We start from the raw sequence: 27,999 nt of genomic DNA, 5'->3' as shown, positions 1-27,999 counted from the left end.
CTCTACTGGGAAAGACAAGTTTCCCCAAATGTCCTGATTCTTTTTGTATGCTTCAAATACTTCCCAACACCTTTCTGAAAGTTGAACTACACCCTATCTTGGCTTTCTATGTAGAACTTTCTCCAAGCCTGAGTCCCTGAACTGCTCATTGACCCCACATCTGCCCTAGATGTATTCAGCTATTAAACTCCACACAAGCTACACTCAAAATTTCCACAAGATAACACTTGGTTACGGAGCTACTTCCAAGTGTGTTGAGAAGAGAGAGTCTATCCCTTGATGTCAAGAGATGGTTCAAGAATGGAGCATAAGCATGCAAACCTCTGTGCATTTCCATCACAGCTGTAGAGTTTAACATGGCCACAGCCTACGTTAAAACTATCCAAAATTAGCTGTGGAAAAGCAGAGCTTCAGCCATCTACTGTAGACTGGACTTGTCCATATCTGACCCAGCTAGACCGCAGACCCATGCCTTCCTGCACCAGATAGCACTACGGCATGGCCCAGGTCTACACACAGCGATGCATTCAGAGGCAAGAGAGATCTTGATGGGCAAGCACCTCTGAAGAGCACACATGGCCCCATCCATGACTGATCATAACAATGTCTCTCTGGAGTCTCTTCTGACAATCAAGCAGTGCCAAATTTTCCCTACATTCTAGTCACTAGTGTGTCTGCAGTCACTGCCATGCCCTCTGTACCTGCAAAAACTAACTGCAGGGAGGGATCATCTTCTCCAATGATAATCTGTAAAAACAATTCAATTTTTTTTTTCAAGGCTTACTTTGCCTTGCCAACAATGTGATGGTACAAAAAGGTTCAAAACAGTATGTGAACGAATGCTAGTGTAAATAAGCATCAATCTGGCACTGCCAAGAATGAAAAAAAAGGCAAGAATTTTAGAAATGGTAGGATGTGGTAGGATGCCAGGTGCCCACCAAACCACTCTATCGCTCCCCTCCTCAGCTGGACAGGAGAGAGAAAATATGATGAAAGGCTCATGAAGGTTGAGTGAAGGACAAGGAGATCACTCACCAATTACCATCATGGGCAAACCAGACTTGACTTGGGGAATTTAATTTATTACCAATCATACCAGAGTAGGATATTGAGAAATAAAACCAAATCTTAAAAATACATCCCCCCACCTGCCCCTTCCTCCCGAGTTTAATTTTACTGCCGATTTTCTCCATCTCTTCCCCCCCCGAGCAGCAAAGGAGGACAGGGAATGGGGGTTGTAGTCAGTTCATCACACATTGTCTCTGCTGCTCCTTCCTCCTCAGGTTGAGGACTCCTCACACTCTTACCCTGCTCCAGTGTTGTGTCCCTCCCACAGGAAACAGTTCTTCATTAACTGCTCCAGTGTGGGTCCCCCACAGGGTACCAAGTCCTGCCAGCAAACCTGCTCCAGCGTGGGCTCCTCTCTCCATGGGGCCACAGGTCCTGCCACGAGCATGCTCCAGCGTGAGCTTCCCACAGAGTCACAGCCTCCTTCAGGCATCCACCTGCTCCACCATGGACCTCCATGGTCTGCAGGGGGACAGCCTGCCTCACCATTGGTCTTCACCATGGTCTGCAGGAGAATCTCTGCTCCAGAGCCTGAAGCACCTCCTCCCCCTCCTTCTTCACTGACCTTGGTGTCTGCAGGGTTGTTTTTCTCACATATTCTCAGTCCTCTCTACTGGCTGCTGTTGTGCTGCAGTTTTTACCCCTTCTTAAATACGTTATCCCAGAGGCGCTACCACCATCACTGATGGGCTCAGCCTTGGCCAGTGGTGGGTCTTGGAGGCGGCTGGCATTGGCTCTGTTGGACATGGGGAAGCTTCTAGCAGCTTCTCACAGAAGCTGCCTCTGTAGCCCCCCTGCTACCAAAACCTTGCCATGCAAACTCAATACACAATTTTAATAGTATCAGCCTTTAAAAAGAGAGGACACTTATATACACATCTGCATGTATGATCTCAAAAAAAGATTTAAGTACTGCCTATATGTGAACCACATGGCTGCCCAGGAGCAAGGGGAGGAGAATGGAAATGCTTTTTTAAAAATGTAATTCTCCTCTTGAGACCAGAATAGTGAATATTGAGTTACAACAAAGGATTACCTCCTTGTTACAAGAACAAAGGGATATCTGGAAGCAGGGATTAGTGTGCTAACTCAAACAAGCATGGGCCCCGAACTCCCCAAACACACGAAGATGGCTCACATCTTGTCAGTTGTCATCAATAACAACCTGCTTTCACAAAATGGTGGATATTCACCAGCGATTCCCATTCAGATTCTATTGCCTGTGGTAACGACAGCTCAATAACCTTCAGATCAGAAATGCGAATGAAATAGTACATGCCTACTTCAGCAGGCCTCCTGCATTTTCCTCTTCAGTTATGCTCTCCTAGGATATAAAACTAGCTGAAAAAATGTCAGAAAAAACAGTCTCTCTCTTCTGTTGATGCCTTGATGACTTCCTAAGCTACCAATGGAACACATTTTCTTACTCGTTTATCTAAAAAAAAAAATAATCAAGTGGCACATAGAAGAGAAATCAGTAGAAAGGAAATATGATGCAGGTTTGCTAGAAACAAAGACTCACAGGGCAGGCAGAAAAACATTTCAGTCAATGTGTAAGTATTGACAGCATAACTGTATGTCCATATACTAACATATCAGCATATGTTACTAACATAACAGCATAACATTATGTGAAGCTGAACAATGGACATGGAAAGTTAGGAAAGTCCATCAAAAAAATCAAAGGACAGACTTTGAAATTCAGTAGGAATTATTCTTCTCTGCCTGCCTACAGTAATCACAAATTTGATATTTTAATTCTCAACCAGAATAATTTAACATTGTAAAAGTGACAACATAAAACAAGGTACATTTCAGAGATTCACCAAACACTTAGCACTTATTTTCCAGTTTGGCTTTTTTAAATTGCAAATACTAAAGCCACTGGCAAAGTTAAGCCAACTGGTATTGAAACCATACGATGGCATAAAGACTCTGAATTTAAACAGGTAGAGATCATGTGTCAAAGGGTTCTACTCTGTGACACAGGGTCACAGTTTTTCCTTCGAATGTACAAGTATAAATTTTAATGATAAACAATTTTTCCTAAAAATGTAAATCTTAAAAAATCCTGGAAGAGCAGACAAGCTCAATTTCCTCTCCAACTATACTAGTCTAAGTCACTGAAATGGAATTATTCTTCATTTATTCCAGTGTAAGAGAGTGGAGAGTCAAACTCCATGTATTTCAAAGATTAATTTGAGGGATTTTGTATTTTCTTCAATGCATAATTTATCCCAGTAACTACACTTACTAAGTAATCCCTGGCATGAGCTGTTTTTTCCACACTTGATGCTAATGAAGGATCCGATTAAGGGTTTATCTTTTTGGGATATGGCAGGAATCAGCTAGGCAATATCCTGCTCTCTCTTGCATCAACCTGAGCTCTATTCGTACACTGCTACTGTGATGATTGTAGTCTCCAATTCTCATTTTTTCTCCATATATGTAAAGCCTAAATGAAATGACACCTTGCTGCAAATCACAAATACATAAACAGTCTTTATAACTCAATCCCCAAAATTCTTAAATGAAGAAAGGCAGACTAGTTTTCCATTTAATCAAACTGGTTTTATGCTACCATAATTACTTTTATGACACTGATTACATGGTTACACATTCAATGTAATGAAGTGATGAATCTGTCTCAGAATCAGAGTATATCATGAATAACTATTCTTTTTTTGGTTTGCTGGTTTCTGTTAAAAATGATGCAATCCATAGGTCACAGAATCTCTAAACAACAATCACTGGATGTTTGTATTAAATTCTTTACCTTTTTTCTCAGTTTTTGTTATTGAGTATACACTGACAGGAGATTTTTGGTTATGTGGATCTTTGACCTGGCTTATGCAGTCTTGTACTTTTATTAATTCATTGGAAGTTGCATGGAAAATCCAGTGTGTGCCTAGAACTACTTCAAATTGTAGTCCACAACACTGGGACAACCAAAACCTCAAATTACCTCACATTTATGCCCTTGCAGAATTACAGTCTGAAGCTGTGGGCTCTCTCTCCCACTGCTTTACTTCATCTACGATTCCTGTGCCTTGGCAACAGCAAAATTTATGAAAATTAGAAAATACGTCACCCTGACGTTCATGCGTGTGAAACAAGTACTGTGGTAGCTGTCTTTGCCATCAGTCACATTTTAAATTGGCCACCATGAATGGGTCAATGGCCTGACAAATAAAATAAGCTTTACAGGGATAATGCATGGTGTCACGGAGGAAAAGGAGATCCCTGTTCCACACCAGGCAGCCAGAGACTTCCTGACGCTTTCCCACTCACCGCTGCAGCACAGTAAGAGTTTGGGGTGTCTTGCAGTACTTGCATGCAGAGCTGCCGAACACTCCCTCCTGCCTCCAAAACTCATCCTACTGCTGCACCGCTCATTCGTGAGTGGCCTCTGCAAGGGAAACTCCCTGGTCTCCTGCCCTCTCCATCTATTTCACAGTGGTATCCTCTTGGCTATTGCTTTAACTATTGTATTCTGCAAATGTGGGGCACCAATATGCCCCAGGATTCTGTAATTTTCAAGTCTGTTCTACTAAACCGAACGACAACCCACAATTGTGGGTTTCTCTCCTGCTTGTCTTTTCCAGCAGAAAAACCGACTACCCTGGCCTCTGAAACGTACCCCACTGGACCTGCACATGAAGATCTTTAAGCCTGCTTCTCAAAGACTTTACACACCCTGGGTCTCTACCCTAGAGACTGCCTCCTGGAGTTACTGCTTTTGCTGTCACATTTAAGTTATCCGGGAAGATGTTTGTTTTTTTTTTAAATCATCTATATCATAGGTTTGTCAGAACAGGCACTATGTTCCCATGAAATGCCTTTGGAAAGCTAAGGAGAAAAAAATCTAAATCTTTGGCAGATACTGTAATCCACCTTTCCGCAGTTTGCAACATGTATGGTGCCATAAAAAAAATACATGAGCCAGGAGCATGCCAGGATTACAAGAAATATGCAAGGAAGTGGCTTTAGTTAAACATTTGACATGTATGACTTGTACAAAGACTGCAAAAGAAAACCTTGAGCTTGCCTTTAAGTGTAGGGATCAGAGAAGGATTTCTGCTAAGTCTCAGCATGTTCTCCAACTCTTTAATATCTCCTGTTATCCCCAGCATGTGCTCTGCATTAATTTCAGACAGCATTGAACCTGCTCATCCATCTGCTCTTTGTCAGTATTCCTTAAGCATCCTTCTCACAGCAACACGATCAGTAATTTAACAAGCTAGATGTCTTCTCTGTTCCTATTTGATGTATTTTGCTCCATCTCTTTATTAGATTTACAATTTTCCTCTCACTGGGGAGAGCAGGCTGAAACAAATCAGAAGTTTAGCTACTTCTGTACATGATACATAGGTAGGGGTTCACTCAAACCTTTTTACTGAATTTACAGACATCAAAACTGCAATATTCCACTACCAAGCAGGCTGCAGCATTTGGAATGACACTTTGAGATGATCTAACTCTAGACCTTTAAGCACTTCAAACAGACGTAACAAACTTTCAGCAGAAATAACTTGTTCATGATAAAAATGAGAATCTTGGATCCTCTCCATGGGGCAGAAAAACTAGAAAGCTGCCTGGAAGGATATGCAGCCCCTTGGGTGACCATCCTATCTCAGTACCCCAAGCACACACAGTGCAGGGGAACAATCTGCCTGGTGAAGAACATAAGCCCAAGAGCTATCACAGCTTGTAAAAACTGGGATGCCTACAAGGACCTTCTTCCACTGGGAGGTCTGGTTGCGAGCCACAACTGCGCTGAGAAGCCCTGGGTAGGCTTGGGGCCAGCACATTTAGATAGGATTACTGCAAAACAATGATTCTGACTGCAGAACATCCTCCTTTGTAATAGCAGCAGTACTGAAAATATATATAAAATTGATTTATGCCCAGTTTTAAAACTTTTTTAGAAACCAGACCAAATACTGTATGTTAAAAACATGGTGAGTGCCTTAAATAGGTTCATACTTGAACCACACATGTGCGTTGCAAGGACACAGAGCTTTTAAAAGTATTTTACATGTTTTACAATCATGAAGACTACAATATGTGCTTTTACAGAGGGTAACTTCTCTCTCTGTCTCAAAGCATGTGGCTTACTGAGGAATAAAACAAAAAAATCCTGATTCCATGTACTGTATTGTAACTTAAAAGAAGCCTACCCATGCTTCATTCAAGCTACAAGTTCACAAAATATATCCTGACGACTTGCGTAATTTGTATACTCAGAAATGGCATTCATGGACTGAAATGAAGCTTTTTTGGTTTAAATCTCAGTGGCACTTCAGAGGTTTGCTCTTTGTATAGACATCAAATCTAGCCTTGATACCTTTAGAGGCAAACAAACCCAAAGCAAACATAAACACGACTTTTAGCTATGGATATCAGCTCATACTCTTTTGATTTTTAGAGCTTGGATGTTGATATATGTCCTCATGCCCCTGCGTATTTCTAAAATGTATCATGAAAAAGTGTACAAAACCTCATGAAACGACAAAAAGGTCTTCCTAGGAAATTAACTTAGTTGATTGTGTGAAGTTTGACATGCAATTAGAGATTATTTATGAATGTACTTATGTGCAAGTGAAGGTTTTGTGTCCAAGACTTCACACAGAGCAGACCCTTACTTAAAAGAGGAAATGAAAGCAATTCTGAAAATGCTTTGCTCGGAGCAGAACTACTATATAGTAGGCTTCTCTGGAGATGGTCTTCACCATAATCAGAGCCACACACTCCTCAGTAAACCTTGGTCACTGCTGACGTCACAGCACATGCTACTCTAAATAAACTAAGTGCCCTGGATCCCTAGATAGCTTCCTGCTATTTGAATACATGAACACTGAAAAGGAATGTCACCATCCTGTCCTAGGTGTGTTAATTTGCCATTTTAATATACTTGCTGGGAAGTTGTATTTTTGCTTTTACAAAACAGTAAAAAAATACAGACAGGCTGAAGTAATGCAAATTCCATTAAAAAGAACCCCAACATTTTGTTTAGTTTGTGCTACATGCAGATGAGTAAATACCTGTTTAAGAGATCCAGTATTTGTCTCATCTGAAAGCACTAGAAGCCCAGTTTTCTCTAGAATCATAGAATCGTCTAGGTTGGAAGAGACCCTTGGGATCATCAAGTCCAACCATCTACCCTACTCTACAAAGTTCTCCCCTATAACATATCCCCCAACACCACATCTAAACATCTCTTAAACACATCCAAGGATGGTGACTCAACCACCTCCCTGGGCAGCCTATTCCAATGCCCGACCACTCTTTCTGTGAAAAATTCTTTCCTAATGTTCAGTCTAAACATACCCTGTTGGAGCGTGAAGCCATTCCCTCTCGTTCTGTCGTTCTAGGCCTGGTCAAACCATTGTACCATGTATCAAATAACTCTACCCTTCCTTTTAGCTGGGGCAAGAAGGAAAAGGGAGGGCCAAGAAAAAGACACATTTGCAGAGGGGGATGCAAATCAGATGCAGGGACCACAGTCACTCCTTACTTTCTCTTTCATTACTCCTCATTGTACCAATAAATCCACCAATCCATCACCTCCCTAATGGGACAGACTAATAAGCAGCTTCTAGATGCCCAAAATGCCCAAACCACCCCTAGACCAAACCCCAAGTGATGGCAGTTAGATGCATCAGAAGAGTTAAAAAGATCCATCTGGGCTGCACTGTATGCTGCTCGGTTAACTTCTGTGTGAGCTAGAGGCACACACAGGAAAGCAAGAAATAGTCCTCCTTTATCCATAACTGGAAAGAGGGACTACTTGGAAAGAGAGAGGTCTTAGCTGGGGGGAAAAAAAAAATGCTTCCTTAACAACTCCTGATGTGTTACACCCAGAGGAAGCTGGACAGAAGCGAGGATCTACTCCACTGCCTGTGACTTTTGGGACACGCTGAAACCACCTCAACCCAGCCAGCACTTGCTCAGCACAGCCTACACTTTCTTCCAGAAGCAGGGAGCAAGGCTCTTGTGTTACATGCCTAACTCAACACATCACCTTCTCTGGGGATTCCTCAAAGGTAATTTTAATCAAAATAAGGGATTGGGCTTTAGAAGTCAACCAAGCATGCACTCCCAGCTTCACAGCACTGATAGGTTTCTGCAACAAAAAACATGCATGAATGTTGGTTCCAGAATGGTGGTTCAAGATTCATTTCCAGATTCTTGGGACTTAGGTGTGTAACTAAAAATGACTCTGGTCAAACTGAATGACCAAACTGGCTTTCCTCAGAGCAGCAAGTTGCATGAAGAATACAGGAGGAGTCAGAGACTGCATCCTCAGATTTTCTCCTTCTGACTCGGGCAAAAATTGTGAGTTTGCTCTCTGGCAAAACATTTACAGAACCCTGTATAGTCCTGAATTATTTTACTAGTCTAAGGTGAAAATCTCCCTTTCCGCTGTTGCCTTCAACACCCACTCCCAGCAGCTGTTGTTGCATATGATCATGAAAAAAAATAAATAAATACCTATTTCTGCCTCCTTTCTCTGCAGATCAGAGTAGTTTGAGTTGCTGAGTCACAGATGGGGAATGCAGCAAGCAAAAGCTATTATAAACAGGAAAGTGAAGCCATTTCTGCCAGACCCTCAATAAACTGTCACTACTGCATTAGGTGCCAAACTTGGCCTCTTTTCCACATCCCTTATTTTTATCATTAAATATACTTTTCAACAACAGTGATTATACTCCTATTAAGTAACATTTCTGAGCACTGAAGATATAGCACATGACTGTGCAGATGGAGAACATATGTCACTATTTCCATGTTTATTTACTTAGCAGCCCTGGGTGAGAGTCAGACAGTTTTTGGTTAACTTAAGTGAGCTGAAGCACAAGCAATGGCTCAGGCCAGTAATCAGACAATAAAAAGTCATCGTTTTGCCAATTATTTTTTTTACATATTGTGAAACTAGCTCAGCTATCCCTGTGCAGAGTTCAGTAAAGTGTTGTAATCTTGATGTTATAGTTTCTACTTAATTCCTGGAATCACTACTGAAACCCATAATTTACTGTGAAAAATGCCACAAATCCCATTCTCCATTCCTCATGCAAAACCGTTACGGAAACTGACAGGATCTCCTGAATCCTTTTAAAATGATCTAAATATGTAGATCAAAAGGAAGTCTCTTTTTTGGAAAGCAAGAGTACTGAGAGAACAACTAGATCACTATGCGCACCATTAACTGCTGTTTGCTCAAGGAACATTTGGAGAAGTGACTGCTGCTCAATTCATTTCCCCCATTTTCCTTTGTCCTTCTCCACTTTCATTTCTTTGCAAGACATAAAGGAAGTCCTTAAGGAGGGATCTGACTCTTACTAAAGATACGTCAGCTGCAAACAAAACGGTCACCTCAGATTTGAACTGAAGGAATGTGTTTTAAGTACTACATCCTGTGCCTGCCAAGAAAGTGAACTTTACTACCACAAAAGCTATGGTAAAATAAAGATAAAAAAAATTACTTTGCAGTACCAAAATCAAATACTCAGCCTTAGTCCTCAGTCTAGCAAAGTTTCCTTCTGTGAAGAATCTCCGTTAAAGCATTTCTGAACGCCTCCATCCCTTAGCCACTCTGCAAAGACTTAATCTTCTACAATGCAGGAGTTCTCTCACAAAGCAGGAACCCCTGGCTAGTTAAGTCATGTGTTTGTAAGGCCCCTTCTTGCTATCAGTATCGACCAAACCGGTGCTAAAGTAGCAACCTCTAACATCCAAGGGATTTACTGAAGTGCTGTTGTTTAATCTAGAATGAAATAGCCTGCTGCTGCTGCCAGAAAGCGAGCAGGGAAACAGCGGAGTGAGATTCTTTCAAGAACTATAAGGTGCTCAGTCTCTCTGTACATTGAAGTGATGTACAGATGGTCTGAGTCCCACTTCTCCATCCTCTTCTCAGCTTCAAGGGTATTTTTTCCACCTTGAAAAAGCAGAATCTCTTGTGCTCTTTCTAAAGGGCAGTGTATTTGTACTATTTGGGAGGAAAAATGTTGGTCACACTTTCTGTCCTACCTTATTCTTTAAATGCATGCCCTTTTCCTGAGCTCTTTTGCCATAAACAAGGCCATCTATACCTGCAGACATGGAGAGTAAGAAGGGGGGAATGTTCTTAACTGCAATCCAGTTAAAGAAAAAAAAAGGTAGGCAGAAATAATGATTAAATCACTGCTTAATGGACCCAAGACTTATGATTATTAAACCACTGATTTTTAGTTAGAAAATCTATTCCTAAAGACCACTTGATTCTAATTAGTTAGGTTCACAAGATAATTAACACTGTTTAAAAATATCCCAGTTTCTCCTGAGTTGGAGCCAAGTTCTTGGCTAATTTCTTGCACTCTTAAAGACTGTAAAACAGTGAAGGATGCAAGTGACAGATGATAAACTATCTCTCTGATGTAGGAATGTATGAGGCACTGCACTTTCTATTTCAACACAGGAGGTCTCCAAAAAATTACCTTATTAGTAGTGAGAATAAATCAATCTCTGACATCACTGGTAGTGAAATTTAAGATGTTACAGACAGCTTTGTGAAGGATCACATTCACAGACCTTGAACTTGTTAGCTTTAATAGTTATGTTTGCTTCAGTCTTGAGGCAAAGACCAGACAAGCAACAGCTGTGATCCACCACATGCATCTTGAGGGATAGGTAACTAAAAAGAAGTAGGGGAACAAGAAGACAGTAAGGGGCTTCCCACATGTTCTCAAGGTGCAAGCTGCCTTGTTCCCTGTGACATAGTAGAAAGTGCCCAGACAGTTGCTGAAGGACTGCTGGTGACGGTGGAAATCTATCAGGAGAGCAAAGACAGCAGAATCCTGGAGGCTGGCACCTCATTTGTTAAGTGGAACTGACGGTCATGCAAACTGTGCTCTTGGGGCCACAGTACAGCTTAGGAATGCTTCTAGGCCAAACTCCTCTTGCACCTAGGCTAGCAGAGCCATTATTGTGGATAAATACTGAAAAGAAGCATCACTGCTAAGTTGTGGAAAAGGCAGGAACGAAGGTAACCCTTGGCTACTGTTATATTAAAGAGATAGTGGCACCCTCGCCTCAGTGTCTAAGCCTGGCATGCTTCTTCTCAGTCCAACTTTTGTGATCACATTACTTCTGTTCTCATGGGTTTGGACTGTAGGCACAAGGTGGGCTACTGGTCCACCTAAAAAAGCCATACGTGAATATAGCTTTGCTACTGTCATTGCTGAAATCAAGTCACTAATGAAGACCTAGAGTTCTTGCCTTTGTGTACTCCTGTGCCATGACCTAACCACCTCGCTTGTGATGCCATTGGGACAGTTTTGTGAAGTGGTTTTTGCCAAGCAGGAAGAAGGTGCTCATAGAAGTGACACGTTTTGAAAATGGTGTTGCATTTTGTAAGGCATTGTGTTTTGAATTTCCATTCAGAAATAAAAGATAGAAAAAAATATGTATGTATTTTACTCCTCTAAAATTCACAAAGATAAAAACTGAGTAAAGAGATTTTCAAGTGACTGCATATTTTGATCCTCATTATGCTGAGGCACAGGCTTAGACTCTGAAAAGAGGGAAACTGAATATTTGTATTTCAGGTGATATTCTTTGCAAAGCTGAAAACAGAAATAGGACCAGAGTATTTTTAGGTATACAAACTAATGCCTCTGTGAGATAGATAATAATGGAAGTCCAAAAGAAACACCAGCTTAACTACACATAGCTTTTCTGCTGTTCAACCATGAGGTTTGGCAACCATTCCTTATGTTCTGTGTCAACACCAAGACTCCTCAGAATAAGGCAACTCAGCCTCCCACTCTCCTTCTTGTACTTAGAAAAACCTAGTCCTGTGAACTGTGTTACTTGAAAGAGCAACTTTTGCAGCACTTCATATTCCTGCAGGCAAACCCCTCCTCCATACTGCCAGTCTTAAGACCTATGGCACCTCTGTGCCACAGAGGTAAAAAAGATGCTGCAGAAGATTTCAACTAGTCAGATGCTGCATTTAAAGGCACTAGAGCACCTCTGCACTGGCCTGGACTCCCCACAGTGAGCACACACAGAGTCACTGCTGTAAGAGGCACTAGGCTTGTCTCCTATGCTAAAGTTATTGCAGCAGGCTTTAACAGACTGCCATTCCTGGGCCCACGCAGGCTTCATGGGATGCTCTGAGGGCAGCAGATGGGCAAAGCATGAAATAAGGGACAGGAAGAGAAAACAGAGTAACAGGCCAACATCTCCTTTAAAGCTCCAGGCATTTTTACACAGACATTAAACTCAGAATATAAATATATGCCTTTACATTAATGTGACTTAGAGTATCCTCATCCCATGTACATACAGATGTTTCTGCGTTCCACCAGAACAATGACATTTCCTCTCTCTTATGTTGGTACAGTTTTCAGTAACACCTAAGTGTACTTGCAGGTAAGAGTTTTTCTGGGGGAGCACATTCAGAATGCAGCAAGCACTTTTCTGTCATAAACCTGGAGCTGAAGGGAAGCCTGACAAAAGTAACAGGAATGTTATACTCTGGACTACTCTGTGAAGACCTAACCAACAAAGAGACTGGAATTAATAGCAATAATCTGTGAAAAAAAAACCATGCAGCACTAGCAGCCATGACGTAGGAAAGTTCTTGTACTTCATCTTCTGGTATTCTTGTTTGAGAAATAAACTACACACCACAGGGAGATGGGAAATTTGCATGGGTGTTTACTATAGCATTTACAAGGGAACACCTTTTGTTTGAATTTTTTGGGCCAAAAATCCACTTATTTTTTTAGCTATCCTCAGAATGTTTCTTTTGCTCTCATGCGAAAAAACCCTAGCAGATTTGCCTCATGGCCAGATGAAGGAGCCAGATCTTAGGTTGTTAAAATAGGGTACAGCTCTGCGTAAAATCAGTACAGCTGCATACACCTACACAGATGGAGATTCCATCCATCCATAGATGCCATTATTCTATGCTTTACACTAATGAAAAGCTGCAACTTAGTGCTTAATTGCTTTGGATTTTGTTTCAAATCTGTCAGGTCAAACTGTAACTAAACAATATGACTACAATCGGACTATATGATTAACTATATTATACACACTTCTGTAAAACTAGTCTTTCTCAACTCCTCCACCTCCCAAAGATCCCATTCGTTCTTCCCATTCTTGTGGAGGAAAACACTCCATACTTAATAGATTTCAGACTAGGGAGAAAAAATTCAACTCTTCAAACTACCTTCAGACGTCAGTCCTACTAAAACATCTGCACTGGAAGTGTGATCTGCTGGTCTGGCTTTGTTTTGCATGGTAACAAATTAAACCCTAGGGTTTTGGCCTGAAGAGGTTCCCATTTCTGTGTAGAGTCCTGACTTCTGTTTTCATCAAAACACCAACAAAACCAGGAGAAACCAATTTCCTGTTTGATGAAACTGATCTGTGTTGCTGCTTGCTCATTCTCAAGGGACCCAGCCACACTCCACCATGCAGTCTGCACTGTTTCTGGGTAAGAAGCTTGGGCCATCTGCAGTAGATTTTGGATTGACAGAAGAAAACACGGCTGCTTACAAGACAGAAGACCAAACTTCTCCCATCCACTATGGCTGTTGAGTACCTGGCAAAGAGATTAGGCTTATCACAAAATGTTTGCAACCTATTTTCCCTGATTCTGCTTCTAAGTTGAGTGGGCTTTTGCCCCCTTTTCATCATGGTGTTTTTTCCCAGCATACTCTTGTTGCTGCCTGCTGCCTTTGCTGGAGTGGTACCAGAGTCTGAAGTACTTCTGGACCCCTGGGGCTGAAGAAACATAGAATGTTGCACACAGCGGGAGGAAGTGAGGAGCATAGCTGCAGAGGACACAGAGAGAGGGCTTCCTCCCTGGAAGTCATTGTGAAATAATCTGAGGAACCTCTCAGACAATTTTCCACAGACAGCACAGAGAAGGCAGCTGGACAGAAGTGAACAGGAGAGGCAACAGAAAAGCCATCTCATCCCTTCTTGCTACTATCTTCCCTCTCTTATGATGGTGGTAGCCAAATGGGCAGAAGGTAGTGGAAGTAACATAAGGAACATCTATGTTGCCTTTTGGGTAAATATCCCTTGGAAGACTTTGTTTAGGTCAAAATCTGCAAACAAATTACTTGTTTAGCTGTGGGTTATGACCTGATGAGCTTTGTGCACCTTTGCTTCTACATTTTCTTTTCCCTCTCAGCAAACCCAGGGCAATTAACAGATGACCACCTCTGAACACTTGAGAAACAATGCAAACTGCATATTATACAAAATACTCGCTTCATATTGGAAGAGAAGTAAGCAATATTGTTTAAAATGTTGAAAGCAACAGTACTTATTCTTATAGAGAACACACATTGCAATATTCCCTGGCCTGGGTGGAGTGAATATCACAGCATAAGTCAAGACAAGGACTTAAAAATAAAATTAAAATAATCCTACACTCCATGTTCAACTGGAAACTGATTCTGAGAGCCAAGAATCAAATTTGTTTGACGAAGTGACAAACACACCATGCACAATCCATCAAATTCCAAATGCAGAGACACAATGACTGCCTGATTTTGTCACATTAAGAGCGCTATGCTCCTGTCTGGTTAAATGAATCAGCTTTGACAAGACTTTGGGAGCAAGTTCATGATGGTAGGAATCCCGATGCCTATTCACAACCTCACAGGCACAGGCACTAAGGCTAAACCTTACAAATTAATTGTAGCACAAATTATATCCTGGGAATGACTTAAGTACTTAAAGGTGATGCTCTGGTGCCGTAGAGAGCCACTGGGGACACAACAGTTAATTAAAACAAGCTCTAAGTCTCTCAACCTCTTTTCTCATTTCAATAATTAACACTCTTCTTTACTGTCATCTTATTTTATCCCTCATGCACTCTTTCAAGAATTTTAATTTTTTCTTCTCTAAGACAAAAGTTACTTAAAGGCTCATAGAATGCTAAGATGTCTGCTTTTAATTTGTGAGATTGGCACAAGTTCAGGAATAATATGTATGCACGTGTGTCTATGAAAACATCCTGGATATGTGTTTCTGAAAAGGTAGTGAAGGCAAGATGACACCGTTTCATCCATAGGGGTACCAAAGAATGTTGCAGTAAAAACCTTTTCATTAAGGGATTCAATGCGCAGACAATTATTCCAATAATTGCCTGGTATGATGCAAGTCCCAATCATGAAAAGGATTCTCAAATCTTTACTAGGGGCAGGTCCTGCCTGACTAACCTAGTGGCCTTCTATGATGAAGTGACCAGGTCAGTAGACAAGGGGCGACCTATGGATGTGATCTATCTGGACTTCTGTAAGGCCTTTGACACAGTTCCTCACAACATCCTGCTTGCCAAATTGGAGGGATACGGATTTGATGGGTGGACGGTTCGGTGGATAAGGAATTGGCTGAATGGTCGCACCCAGAGGGTGGTACTCAATGGCTTTAAGTCCAGATGGAGAGCAGTGACTAGTGGTGTCCCTCAAGGGTCCGTCCTGGGACCAGTACTGTTTAACATTTTTATCAAAGACATAGACAGAGGGATTGAGAGCACCATCAGCAAGTTTGCAGATGACACCAAGCTGTGTGGTGTTGTCGATACACCAGAGGGACGGGATGTCATTCAGAGGGACCTGGACAGGCTGGAGAGGTGGGCCCAGATGAACCTCATGAGGTTCAACAAAAGCAAGTGCAGGATTCTGCACCTGGGAAGAAACAATCCTCAGTATAAATACAGACTGGGGGATGAGGTGTTAGAAAGCAGCCCTGAGGAAAGGGACTTGGGGGTGCTGATGGACGAGAAGCTGGACATGAGCAGGCAATGTGCTCTCGCAGCCCAGAAGGCCAATCACGTCCTGGGCTGCATCAAAAGAAGTGTTGCCAGCAGATCCAGAGAGGCGATTCTGCCACTTTACTCTGCTCTGGTGAGACCTCACCTGGAGTACTGTGTGCAGGTCTGGAGCCCTCAATATAGAAAGGACATGGACCTGATGGAGCGGGTCCAGAGGAGGGCCACCAAAATGATCAGGGGGCTGGAGCACCTCTCCTATGAGGACAGAATAAGGGAGCTGGGTTTGTTCAGCTTGGAGAAAAGGAGGCTCCGGGGAGACCTCATAGCGGCCTTCCAGTACCTGAGGGGGGCCTACAGGAAGGCTGGGGAGGGTCTGTTTACAAAGGCCTGCAGGGACAGGACGAGGGGCAATGGTTTTAAGTTGGTGAAGGGGAGATTTAGATTGGATATTAGGAAAAAGTTCTTTACCATGAGGGTGGTGGAACACTGGAACGGGTTGCCCAGGGAGGTGGTTGAGGCCCCTTCCCTTGAGATATTCAAGGTGAAGCTCGACGAGGCCCTGGGCAACCTGGTCTAGTTGGGGGTGTCCCTGCTGACTGCAGGGAGGTCGGAGTAGATGACCTTTGGAGGTCCCTTCCGGCCTGGACCAATCTATGAATCTATGAATCTGCACAACCAGTCAAAGGCTTATCAAAGGCCTATGATAAAATAGTATGAACCTAAACAGTTCAAAAAAACACATCTGTGACAACTGGCTGATGAACGTTTCAGGCAGTTAGGGAAGACATTTTCAGCACAAAGTTTGTAAACTACCCCTTTGCCCAGGATTGCACAACTGGAAAAGGATGTTTTCAAACCACATACAATCTCAACGAAGCTAAGACAGCCTGTTTTCTATCCTGTCTAGAGACTCAAGGCAAAGCCCAGACTTAACAGTGAAGGGTTTACAGTCATTTAACTACAGGCTAAACCTATCTGGTGCTGTATTTACACTTCGAGCCTTCTTCATTGTGATGGCCACCTGCAAGTGTTATACTGTGGCCAAAGGACAGCTTGGGCGCTCCAGGGAGAGCCTAAGTCTGATCAGCACGGAAAGCTGGAGACTATTTCTGTGTCATGTCTATTTCTATTCAGAGCATGGTTTCTGCTCCTCTCAAGCCCTCCAGATAGTTGATTTTTCTCCTCTAATTGCACATATGAACTTTGGCCAAAGGCTTTATTTTAATGACATTCTGAGGTGACCACGACAAGCCACTTCCAAGATAAGGAAAAAAGGGTAACTCATGCATCACTTTCCAACTTTCCATCAAATTTATTTCAGAAATAGCTCTGTACTTAATATAAAGGAAAAAGTCTGTTTTGGCATAGAAACTTATTTTCTAAAGCCTCAGATGACATCTAGTTGGAAAGGATGAGATGTTTTTCAATACTGCATACAGACATAAAATTACACCTCTGCTTTTCTGGTCTGCACATGTCAAAATTGAATCTGGGCTTTCACCTTTACCCTACAACTTCATTTTTAAAGAATTTCCTCAAAAATTGAGCTGATATATACAGAAAACTTTTCTGTTGCTGGTTTTTGGTTAGTTCTAGGGTTTTCTTTCTCTGTTACATTTCAGCTTTAAATGCAAAGGAAACAAGCTACATGGTGCAGAGTTAGAAAAATTCTATACCAAAGCATCATTACACATATTAGCTATCATGTTACCTAAAAATGTTAATTTTGCAACTGAAGATGTATATAAATTGATACATAAGACCTGGAGAAGAGAGAAAAATGAGCCACTCATTTCCAAGGACTTGATCCAAAATTCATTAACAGTACTGGAAATATTCTTATTCACTTCAACAGGCTTATCGAAACCATCTAAGCTGCACACGTCATTTGTTTGGGTGAAAAAACTTGTACCACATTGACCAAGAAAAGCTCCTTTTCCACAACTTTGCAAGCAAAGCCATTAGTTAGATGTTAAAACTTTCACATTTCTATGATGCTTGGAAACTCACTGTCTGACTCTGGAGTTTGTTAAAGAGTTTTTCTGATGGACTGAATCTGGGTTAAAATTCCACCTTGGAAATGATGAGGTTCACATCATCTTAAAACAACAATCCTCCACCAAAACAAAGGAAAAACCCCAAGCAAGTCTGCATGATCTGCCCCACCTGGGTTGTGAATACTTAGATCCCAAAAGAAAGAAAATAAAATCCCAACCCCGTTAGGTTTTTTCCCTACATATATTTATAAAATGTATACTTTAAAAAAAAACGGTTGGCTTCTATCTCCCTTCAAAGGCCTCACATGAGGAAAGCAGATCATAGAGGTTTTACAGTTCTGTAAGAAACACTTCAGTAATTAACAAAACCTGTTATCTTTTCATACACACTGTGCCTTATAAAACTTTTCGGTATTACTCTGCGGATACAAGGTGACAAGGCTTCCAGGGGTAAACTCAGCAAAAGAAACTTCCACTGCCATAAATGCCCCATCTTCATAAAGCAGGTTGTACTGGTGGGAAACAAACTACTTTGGTGCCGTAAGCCATTTAAAATGCAGGCAAAAGTACTGCAGTATCATGCAAGCTAACATTCACCTCTGCCAGAGTCATTCCTACAAAAAAAAAACTTGACATGAAGAATTTACTGACAACATGCTTTTAAATTATCAAATCAAAGGATTTTATCTCTATTGCATGCTCCATTTGAAAAATCTTACAGCATCCAAATCGTTTTTTACTCAGCCTTTGCTTTGCTTCCTATAGCAACAAGCAGGAGAAACTCTACCTGAATTTTCAAAAGGAAAGCAGGAAATACTGGGCTTCAGGGGACAAACTTTTGAGAAAGCAGACTTCAGTGTAAAAAATCTGGAATACCATGTCTGCGTGCTTCCAGATGTATTTATTTTCCACACAAAATATCTGTAAAAGCAATTTTCTTCAGTCTTTGTGCAAACAACAATTACAAATGTTTTTACATTGGTTTTTGAAGTCTTAAAAAGATTTTTTTTAAAGATAATTAACTTATTCCATAGCCCTGTCTGTAGCACTTGCTTCCTATATCCACCTTCCTCATCCACTTGTCTTCTGTACCCTCAGTGAAAAACCAGATCAATTTACATTTCTCTTTTACTTACCATCATGATGTTATGATACCCTCACTGGAAAAAAACACTCATTTACATTTCTTCTGTATTTAATCATCACGATGTTATGTTCAAATTGTTACCCATAAAAAGTCAAACAAGATTTATAAGAAAAGAGAAAACACACAGAATGACAACAAGGAATGTTTTTGCCAGCATGAATTAGGCATCAATTCACCGTTGCTTAGTCATGGGTGTTTTGCATCTTTCTTGTTGGTTTAGATCCCTGCTTTCTTGTTTTCTCTTCTCCTTTCATGTCAGCCATTTTAACACAGGATATTCACAATAGAACCTCTGTGTATTATCCCAGACAAAAAGCCACTGATGAGAGGCTGTTACAGAAGGTGGCTCCACTTGGGAGAAGCATTTTTTAAAATGAATGAATTAGAAATAAGAAAGTAAAGTATACAAAGGTATCTCATCCCCTAAATGGGTTACGAAAAAGGGTTCATGATTAGAGAGCTGTTAAGCAAAAGAAGAGTACTACTGACTGACAGGTGTTGTCCACAGAGCAAGGACTCTCCAGTCAAGTTTTTCTGTCTCTACAGTAGATGAATCCACATCCACGTTTCCCCAGACTGCTCTGGTTTTGTAAGCATTAATTAATGCTTCATTAAGCCTGTACATCCCAACTTTTTCTCATTTAGAATTGAAAAACAAAGAAGAGGAGCCAAACCAAATTCTTTTCCAGTTTTAAGATGCATATTCAATTGACAAAAGCATAAAATTGCACTGCCTTGTAAGACAAGAAGAAACTAAGTTCTAATAGCCTGAAAATCTGCAGTTCTGTTAACTAACTCAAACCTTCAGATTCAGCAGGCAAATTTAGCCTGACATTTTACTGTGGCTGGAGACATTTTGTACACTTTTTCACACTCCCTTTCTTGCTCTTTTCCCTCCCTGTCTGTCAATTATGAGTGGAATCTCAGAGTGCTGCTGGTGGTTCTCCTCCAGATCCAAGACAGGCACCTCCTGAAGAGTATAGCGTATGTTAGGATCTGTGTTACTAACTCTGGATGCCTTGGGGCTTGGAGGGATCTTGTAAACTTTGTGAAAATTTCCACGTACAGTATGACAAGTTCAAGATGGTTAGCAAGGCTTCATTAAGCCAGTAAATCTTATAGGGTAGCTAAAGAAACACCTCCCAGAAAGGAATATTGAGATAGGGTGACCCAGCTTCCAGGGGGGCAGAAGTTCCTATGAAAAGGAAGGGAGGAAGGACAAACCATAGCAGAAGAGATGTTTAGCTTTCTTTGACTAGGCCATTGGAATCACCATTGGAATTAAAGTTCTTCCTGTCTGACTAAGAAAAGAACTGCTAGTAATATACATTAATTTTTTTTTTTTTTTTCTAACGAGAAAGCTATCCAACTAACGAACATCAGGTTTTGTTTTGCATTCTCAACAGGAACAATCCTGAAAATCCCATGGAAAAAAATGCTCAGCTGAAAATTAGGTCCAAAATCCAAGAAACCACAAAAGGCAAATCTCCCCTGCCTTGCTGGACCTACTTTTCCTCAAAGTTTAAAGTCTTTTCAGTGGATGTGTTCTGAATTAAAATTTGTAACAAAAAAAGGTCAAAGTTTTCACGACTTCAGGTTTCAATGGAAAGTCTCTTTACAGATCTAAGCCATGTGCTGTTTTGTAGGCAAAATTGTTGCCCTAGTGGCTGTGCAGATGGTAACTGATATGCTGCATTCTCCTAAATCAAAGCTTTAGCAACCTATTCAATACTCAAACATATGGTGAAATTCTACACTTCAGTAATTATACTGAAGTAGTGGACCAAAAATAAACAAAAGAAGGAGTAACTAGCATAGACTACAAGTATTTCATTTATTAGCTCTTCCCTGCCAACTGCACATCATCTTCATGGATACCTTGTGCTGCAAAAAATGGGGTCCACATGCTGTATAAAAGAAACTACTGGTTGCAAGACAACAGTTTCCTGACCTCCCCCAATAGCTGTGGTTCCGCTTAGGAGGTAACTGATGAGATGAACATGACAGGTGTCATCCTTTTGTTGCATCATCATGAATCTAAAAGCTCATGCAACCCAAGAGCTCATTTAAAAAAACACTTTCTCAGGAGGCTCCTGCTGAAAAAAATATGTGAGAAGGCTGTGTTAAAGACATATTCCCTAACTTCCTAAGACAGAGAAGATACAAATGGAGATCTGGACATTTGTTTTACTTTTCTGTGGAACAAGCAGCTGACTTGGACACCCACCTTATTACTGGTGGAATGGAAGACATAGTCTTAAGATAGCAGAAATCACAGGTTTATTTTTGCTGACCTCTGTACTTTTGTTTGGTTGTCTCTAGTTTGAAACTCAACATTTGTAATCAAGGAAAGGAAGGAGAAAAAAAAGCGAAGCATTACTGAAGAGGAGGTGTTTATGTACTCTTGGGACCGGTTCTGATATTGCCTCTGTTCTTCCTCTTTCTTCCTTCCTTTGTCACAATTGTCATGAATGTCTCTGGCTGCTTGAGGCTGCTAGTGTGGGCCAAGAAGCGTTTGTTTGGTTTGCTTTTTAAAGTAGAGAACAGTCAGTCTGTTCTTCTTTCTGTGGCACATCATCAACAATATTACAAAGAACAGGAGTGGGACACTGAAGCCAATTTCTGTTCTTCAGCACAAAGCACGTGGCTCCTATTTTATTTTATGGAAGCTTTCTAGAGAGTGTTTTCAGGTAATTAGGAAAATAAAGAACTATTAACATTTTTACATAGTTATTTTGATGCCTCACATTTAAAACCATAAGCAGTAGTAAGGTGGTATGATGCATAAGCACAAGAGCATGCAGAAAATAACTAAAATAACAAAAAGAACAGATACTTTGCAGAAGAACAATCTCCCACCTTAATGAAAACTTTTTTTAAAAAGCCTTAGTGTGTTAACTAAACATAGGCTAGTAGAGCATCTGCAAGTTTAACAAATGAAAAGCTAAAAGTAGTCCAATTAAAATGTAAGTCCTGTCACTGTAAACTTGCCAAAAGTCCTCCTGTGTATTATACAGTGAAGAAAAGTTAAGATGCATTCTTAAGATTTCTTATGCTTTACAAATCCACAGACATGCTCAGCTGGGAAATGTTAAAAAAAAGGTTGGAATCCTATTCAGAATAAATGATTTCAAAATCTGCTGTTTTTCCTTTAAAGAACACAAACATGTGTTGCCTTTTGTTTCTGTATGTCTTAAAGAAGAATATAATAGTTGAGCAGAGCAAACATATTTTAAAGAACAGACTTGAGTTACCTTGGTCAAATTCTCCCTAAAATATATGTATGCCTCTTCAATTATCTTCACATACAGAGCAGATACACTGCAAATAAGCTGGTGATTGCAGCTATCTAACACCAACCCCTTCAAAAACTTTTTTTACAAGCACCTGCTGATGATGTCAAAATGAGACTTTCCTCTACAGCTGTGAAGTACCCATGTAAAGAAATCATACTTTTATAATTTTTGGTGGTACTTGAAAGGTATGCTCACCCTATCAAAAGATCTTTCACGTAGAGAGAGTAACTCAAAAATGATAGGCCTGCTATCTTTAGGAACAGATCAAAACAATATTTGATGATGCAAGTTATTGATAGAGGCAGAAATGCTGTGTTTATTTTGTTTATTTTGTTCAATAGTTTACTAGAGCACTCAAGGTGAGGGAAATTGAATTTAATTACAAAAGAAAAAATTAAGATGAAAATTTGATTTTGTCTGAAACAAATTAGAATTACAACTGAAAAAGCAAAATGGAATAGTGTATCTTCGTTTAGAGTTAGTTGAGCACACAAGGAAGCTGCACCCACTTACATAAAATAGGATTCTGATCCAATGTGCCAGTGTTGACATTGATTCTAACTACATTCCTTTACTCATGTTGCACTCAAAACGCAGTGAATTCCTGCTTAACTACTTCTCTTAATTCAGAATAAAGGAGAGATGCTCCAGAGGCACAAGGTGAATCACAAGGTGATAGCTGGCAGGAAGCATCATCTGATAAACTGATCAAGTTCCAACACAAACACTGGGGTATCGCAGTCCTTTCTTGCACTGATGAGATACACCACCTTTCCCCAGTCATGTGCTTATATGTAGTCTGGATTCCTCCGTATATCCTTATAATCCTCCTCGTGCAGGCATACAGCCATCACAGCCTCTGTCAAACCTTCACCTGAAGGGATTCTTTAGATTCTAGCGACAAACCTGCCTGTGTCTATTCTCTGAACAGAACTACCAAGTCCCACAAGTTACATCAAGAGACTCTCTACATGTCATGAAAATCACATTTAAAAAGGCAGCATGGCCCTCATAAACAGCTATACAACCATGATCCATATATCCACCACACTTAGATCATATCTCACGAGGAAACATCTCATGAGAACTGTGATATGCAGAATGTGAGAATACGAGACTACAAGCAAGATCGATATAAATACTGCATTTTGTTTCTAGTTGAGAAATATTTATTATCAGTACTTCTTTTGTCCAGCTCACGAAACAAATATAAGAGTTCAGATATGCTCTGACAGCTTTGAAACTTTTTTCCTAGAAAAATCAATGGAGTTGGATAAAATCTGCGTACCTTCTCTGACAATAAAGACCTGTAAATTGTTATTTCAACTGTAGGCTTTGAATGCATACTAGTAAAAGGACTTGTCCAAAAAACAGTAAAAACAACAACAATCTTAGCAGAATGTGATGACAAGTTCCTGTTTGGTGACTCAAATGCTTTTTTCCTCTTTAGTAACTGAAAGTCAACATGAAAGAATTAGAGAACATTTAATTGATCATAAGTTTCACCAAGGATTTATCCTGCAAAGACCCAAATATACAGCCCCCCTCCAAACAGGAAAGTTTATGAAAGTTCAAAAAGTGATCAACAACATTCATGAAGGAAAAACGTACTAACAGCACTTGAGTGCAAAAGACATTACTTCAGACTCAGTAAACTCTAGTCACAAATTGTTGGTGAGCTGCATTTTAGGGAAGTTTTACTGTGCCAGAATATTTGCCCTATTCTTAACTCTTTCCTTTGGGCTGTTGCTGCAGACAAGGTACAAGGTGAGTTTGACTGATAAGAGCTATTCTATGTCTTCAGCCAGAGAGAGTTCTCCAGCAGCTTCAAATGCATTCTGATCCAGGTTCATCACCATAATCCCAAACAGAGCTTTTTGCTCTCAACTCCATTAGCCAGTGCATACAGAGAAACACAAGCACTGAAACATGAGACTCACCTGTGCACTCATGCTGCAGTCCTTTCCCATAGTACCCTTTTTCACAGATGCACTCGAACTGGCCAGTGTGAGTGCCGCATTTGCAGCTTGCCATGATGTCGCAGCAGTTTTCATTTGACTCACAGAGATACGAACAATGCGATATATCTTCTTGGATGTAGCTGCCAGAGGGCAGGTCTGAAATAGTACCAATTTATTAACAACAAAAAATCTCCAAACAAAAGGCCCCCCGCAGATTCACATTCTGGTATTAGTGAAATGTTTCTTAAAAACCCTAGGTTCAGGTTCTAGCAGTAGCGATAGCAGCATGAAGCAGAGCCTTGCTACACTCAAAATGTAAAAAAAAAAATAATGGTGTTCTTATTCTGGAAAAGGGTTCACTGAAATCCATGGTGCAAAGTTCCTCAAATTTCTTCACTTGGTTTCATTTGAGTCTAACACTGCCAGAATGCCAGTCTAATTCCCAACAGAAGCTGCTGAAACAGTTTTTCCCAGCTTTGGTGGATACCATCTTTGGCATCAGGAGAGCATTTGGTCACGACATGTATTATCAGTTGGTCACACTGAAAAAAGACTATCTTTTCTTTGGCACATTCACATAGACCAACTAAACCTTACCTGGAACAAACAAAATGGCAGCAAGAAACACTTATGTAAAAGTAGCATGCTTTTAAAAATTAAATGTAGCAAATAAATGCTAACGGCTAGCCTGATGCACATTCTAAGTCTCAATCAAGAAGCACTGTCTTACAGACAAAGGTCTAGTCATGTGTTCTCACTTGCTAGTCTAAATTTTCTCTATTTTTCAGGAAGAACTGTTTTTTAAGAATACAGTAGATTAAAAAAGGATAAAACCACAGTCCGAACTCTTTCCACCCCTTGCTCCTTCCAGTTTTACTGAATGTATAAGGTCATAAACATAAAGCGTATTTACTCTTATTCACAGTGGTCAAAATCAGTTCTGAACAGGCTAGCTTTTGTTGCTGTGTAAAATGCCAATTTTAGGCTAGTACACTAAGTACTAAGTACACTAAGTACACTAAGTAGGACTAAGGCTAGTCCTAAGGTGTGTACCAGCTGCCTCTTTTGGACAACCATAATTTGACTACAGGGTTCATTTTTTCAAGCGAAGTTACACTGGGCCAAGATCACAGCCTGTTCTTCACAGGCAAAATGAAGAGTTGAATAGATGTAACTATGTGTATATCAAGGAGGAGAGTTTGGCTCACATTTTGTTAATGATGAGTTAGTCAAACAAAGAGTTTATCCTTTTACCTGAGGAATGAACACCTCTGATAGAAAGTAAGAGGAAAAAAAAAGGGGAATCAACACTATATGAAATATAATTACAAGGCAGTTCTGGAGATCTTTCTATTCAGAACTCTCTGCTCTCTGTAGACTTCTGAGGTTAGTATATTAATACCTTCATGAAGAGCCCTGCGTGCCAGAGCTTCAAACTCAGTAAAACTGTGAAGAAGATAACAGTGGTCTTCTTTTGGATGGGATGCCATGTCATTCAGTTCTCGGATATTCCCCTGCCAAATCCCGAAGGTGAAGATCTCCACTCCAAATTCACGCAAGGATGCTGCAATGGGTCTTGGGTCTCCCCCATTGGAATATCCATCAGTAATGAGAAATATCACCTTTGTGGCATTTCCACGGGCATGCCGTAATATTTGCTGGAAGAGAAAATGAAATTGCACACTTCAGCAAGGGCTTAGCAACAGTTGATATGTACACTACTTCCTCCATGATATGGCTCTTTTCATTTGAATTATACAGCTAGATTAAGTCCTTGCAAGACCACTCACTATAATGAAGATCAACCATCTGCAAGTAGAGTCTGTGGTTAGACAAGTCCAAACGCTAAGTCACACTTCAGATGGCCACAGTCTGCACCATCACAGAAATCCTGACACGATTTAAAATAAGACACTTTTCACACTGACTGATAAAGTCACCCACATGTCAGACAGCAATGATTCCGACCAGTGCTCTAGCAACTTCGTTCAGACTGTAGTTTGAATTGGTAATACAATCACTGAAAATTTCATGCAAGACCCATTACTCTTGAAGTATCTTTATTCTTGGACAACAGGCAGAGCGCCTTGAAAACACGATGTTAACGCCCTATGGACTAGAAACCACCCTGTGGAGTTACCACTCTCATAATTAGCCACAGTCTGTCAGAGTGTGAATAAATACTGGACCACCTCCAATTTCCCCTTGGTGGCCAGGTGCTGTCTGTGGCCCTAAGGCAAGCGATTGTGAAGGTGCACTTTCTCCTTCCCCTGTGAACTTAAGTAGAAGGAATTAGATGCAGATTTTCAACTTGGTAGCATGCAAGTTACTACCATGTTTAGTTCAATAATAGATTGTACCTGCCACAACAGACCACATTTGACAGACCTTTAATACTCCAAAAATAATTCATTGTCTGATAAGTAGTAAATGTATTTAAGTGACCCTTACAAACATGAATTCTGAAAACTGCGATGAACTGAGTTGAGTAGTTTTATTACAAAATTTTAAAGTAAGACTTATAAAGTAAAATTGTCTGTCTTTCAGCTCAATCAAAAGCTTACAAATTAGGCCAGTCCAAAGAACCTGCAGAGATTTCATAACCCTTCTCAGTAAGCCAGGCCACATTTCAGGACAATTTGATTTTGAGTTGGCAATTCATTGATTTCAGGTAGATACTAAACAAAAACAAGCACATGCACCATATATCAAAGCACAGACCATTGGCACCATGGTCTGAAAGACTGCCAGCAATGCATTGCTATTGGGCTTGATTTTATTACTACTTGTATGCAAAACCCAAAGGGAGTGAAACCAAATTCTCTTGCAGACACAAATACCCTTCGTAAACCAAACCTATTGTTCCTCATGTTGCTTATGCCATAAGTGTGGAAAACCAGAATGAAGTGAAAAACCAGAATGAAGTGGAAAACTAGAATGAAAAGAATCAAGAAGATAAAGACAATGCAAAAGACAATATGAAGACAAATAGGAGGAAAAAAATACAAATGCCTCATTTCAAAATACATTCTGAAATGGATGCTCCAAGACAAGTGGCATTGCAGGCATAGAGGGTAGTGCTCTTTACGTTTAGTGCATATAATAAACATATTTAGCGTTAACTGTGATATTTTAAAATTAAATGTAAGCAACTTAAACTTCTATCCAACTTCTTAAGCATTCAGGCTGAAATTTTCCACTCAGGATGTTTGTCTCAAGCTGCTTCAGTGAAAATGGCTTTTATTTTGAAAAATATGATGAGGAAAAACATATGTTCCATCCATACTTATTTGTTTATTTTTTGGAACCGTAGCATCTCTGAGCTTTGCAAAAGGAACTTTCAATCTCCAAATAAAATTTATGATAAAGGTGGAAAAATAGGCCCCAAATTGCAAGTTGTGGAACTTACGTAACTGAGAAGAAACCACAACTTTCCCAGGGTTAAGAGACATAATGGAGATCGCTAGTGCAATTCTCTGAAGATCCCACCTGCACGCAGCTTGATCTGGCAGAATAAGACTTCAGTTCATGATTATGTCATAACATGTACAGAACGGGCAACAAAGCTTAATTTTGGCAGGACGTGGCTTTGCAATTTCAATAGCCTTTCAGCACTGTTTCCCTCTCTGCATAGCACAAAGCTGCACAAACTTTGCAGATGAAGGTAGTAGGCGGCATTACACATTGCCCTAGTTTTTCAGCAAGTGATACAATAGGTAGCAATCAAACCTCCGTATTTTCCCCAAAT

At 40.5% G+C, this 27,999-nt stretch overlaps 1 protein-coding gene across 1 annotated transcript in view; it reads right to left on the bottom strand.

Annotated features, from left to right (window-relative positions):
* SVEP1 (sushi, von Willebrand factor type A, EGF and pentraxin domain containing 1) overlaps positions 1-27,999 on the bottom strand; it is a 131,749-nt gene that overhangs the window by 86,882 nt on the left and 16,868 nt on the right. The window contains exons 2-3 of the mRNA XM_074165874.1: positions 25,654-25,909; positions 24,231-24,407 (exon numbers count right to left, since the gene is read on the bottom strand). Coding sequence (XP_074021975.1) covers positions 24,231-24,407; positions 25,654-25,909 — 433 coding nt within the window. The remainder of the gene's footprint in view (positions 1-24,230; positions 24,408-25,653; positions 25,910-27,999) is intronic.

This window comes from Numenius arquata, chromosome Z, assembly GCF_964106895.1.
Source record: "Numenius arquata chromosome Z, bNumArq3.hap1.1, whole genome shotgun sequence".
Lineage (NCBI taxonomy): Eukaryota > Metazoa > Chordata > Aves > Charadriiformes > Scolopacidae > Numenius > Numenius arquata.
Note: the sequence above shows the minus strand (reverse complement) of the source record. Positions and strands in the feature narration are given on the sequence as shown.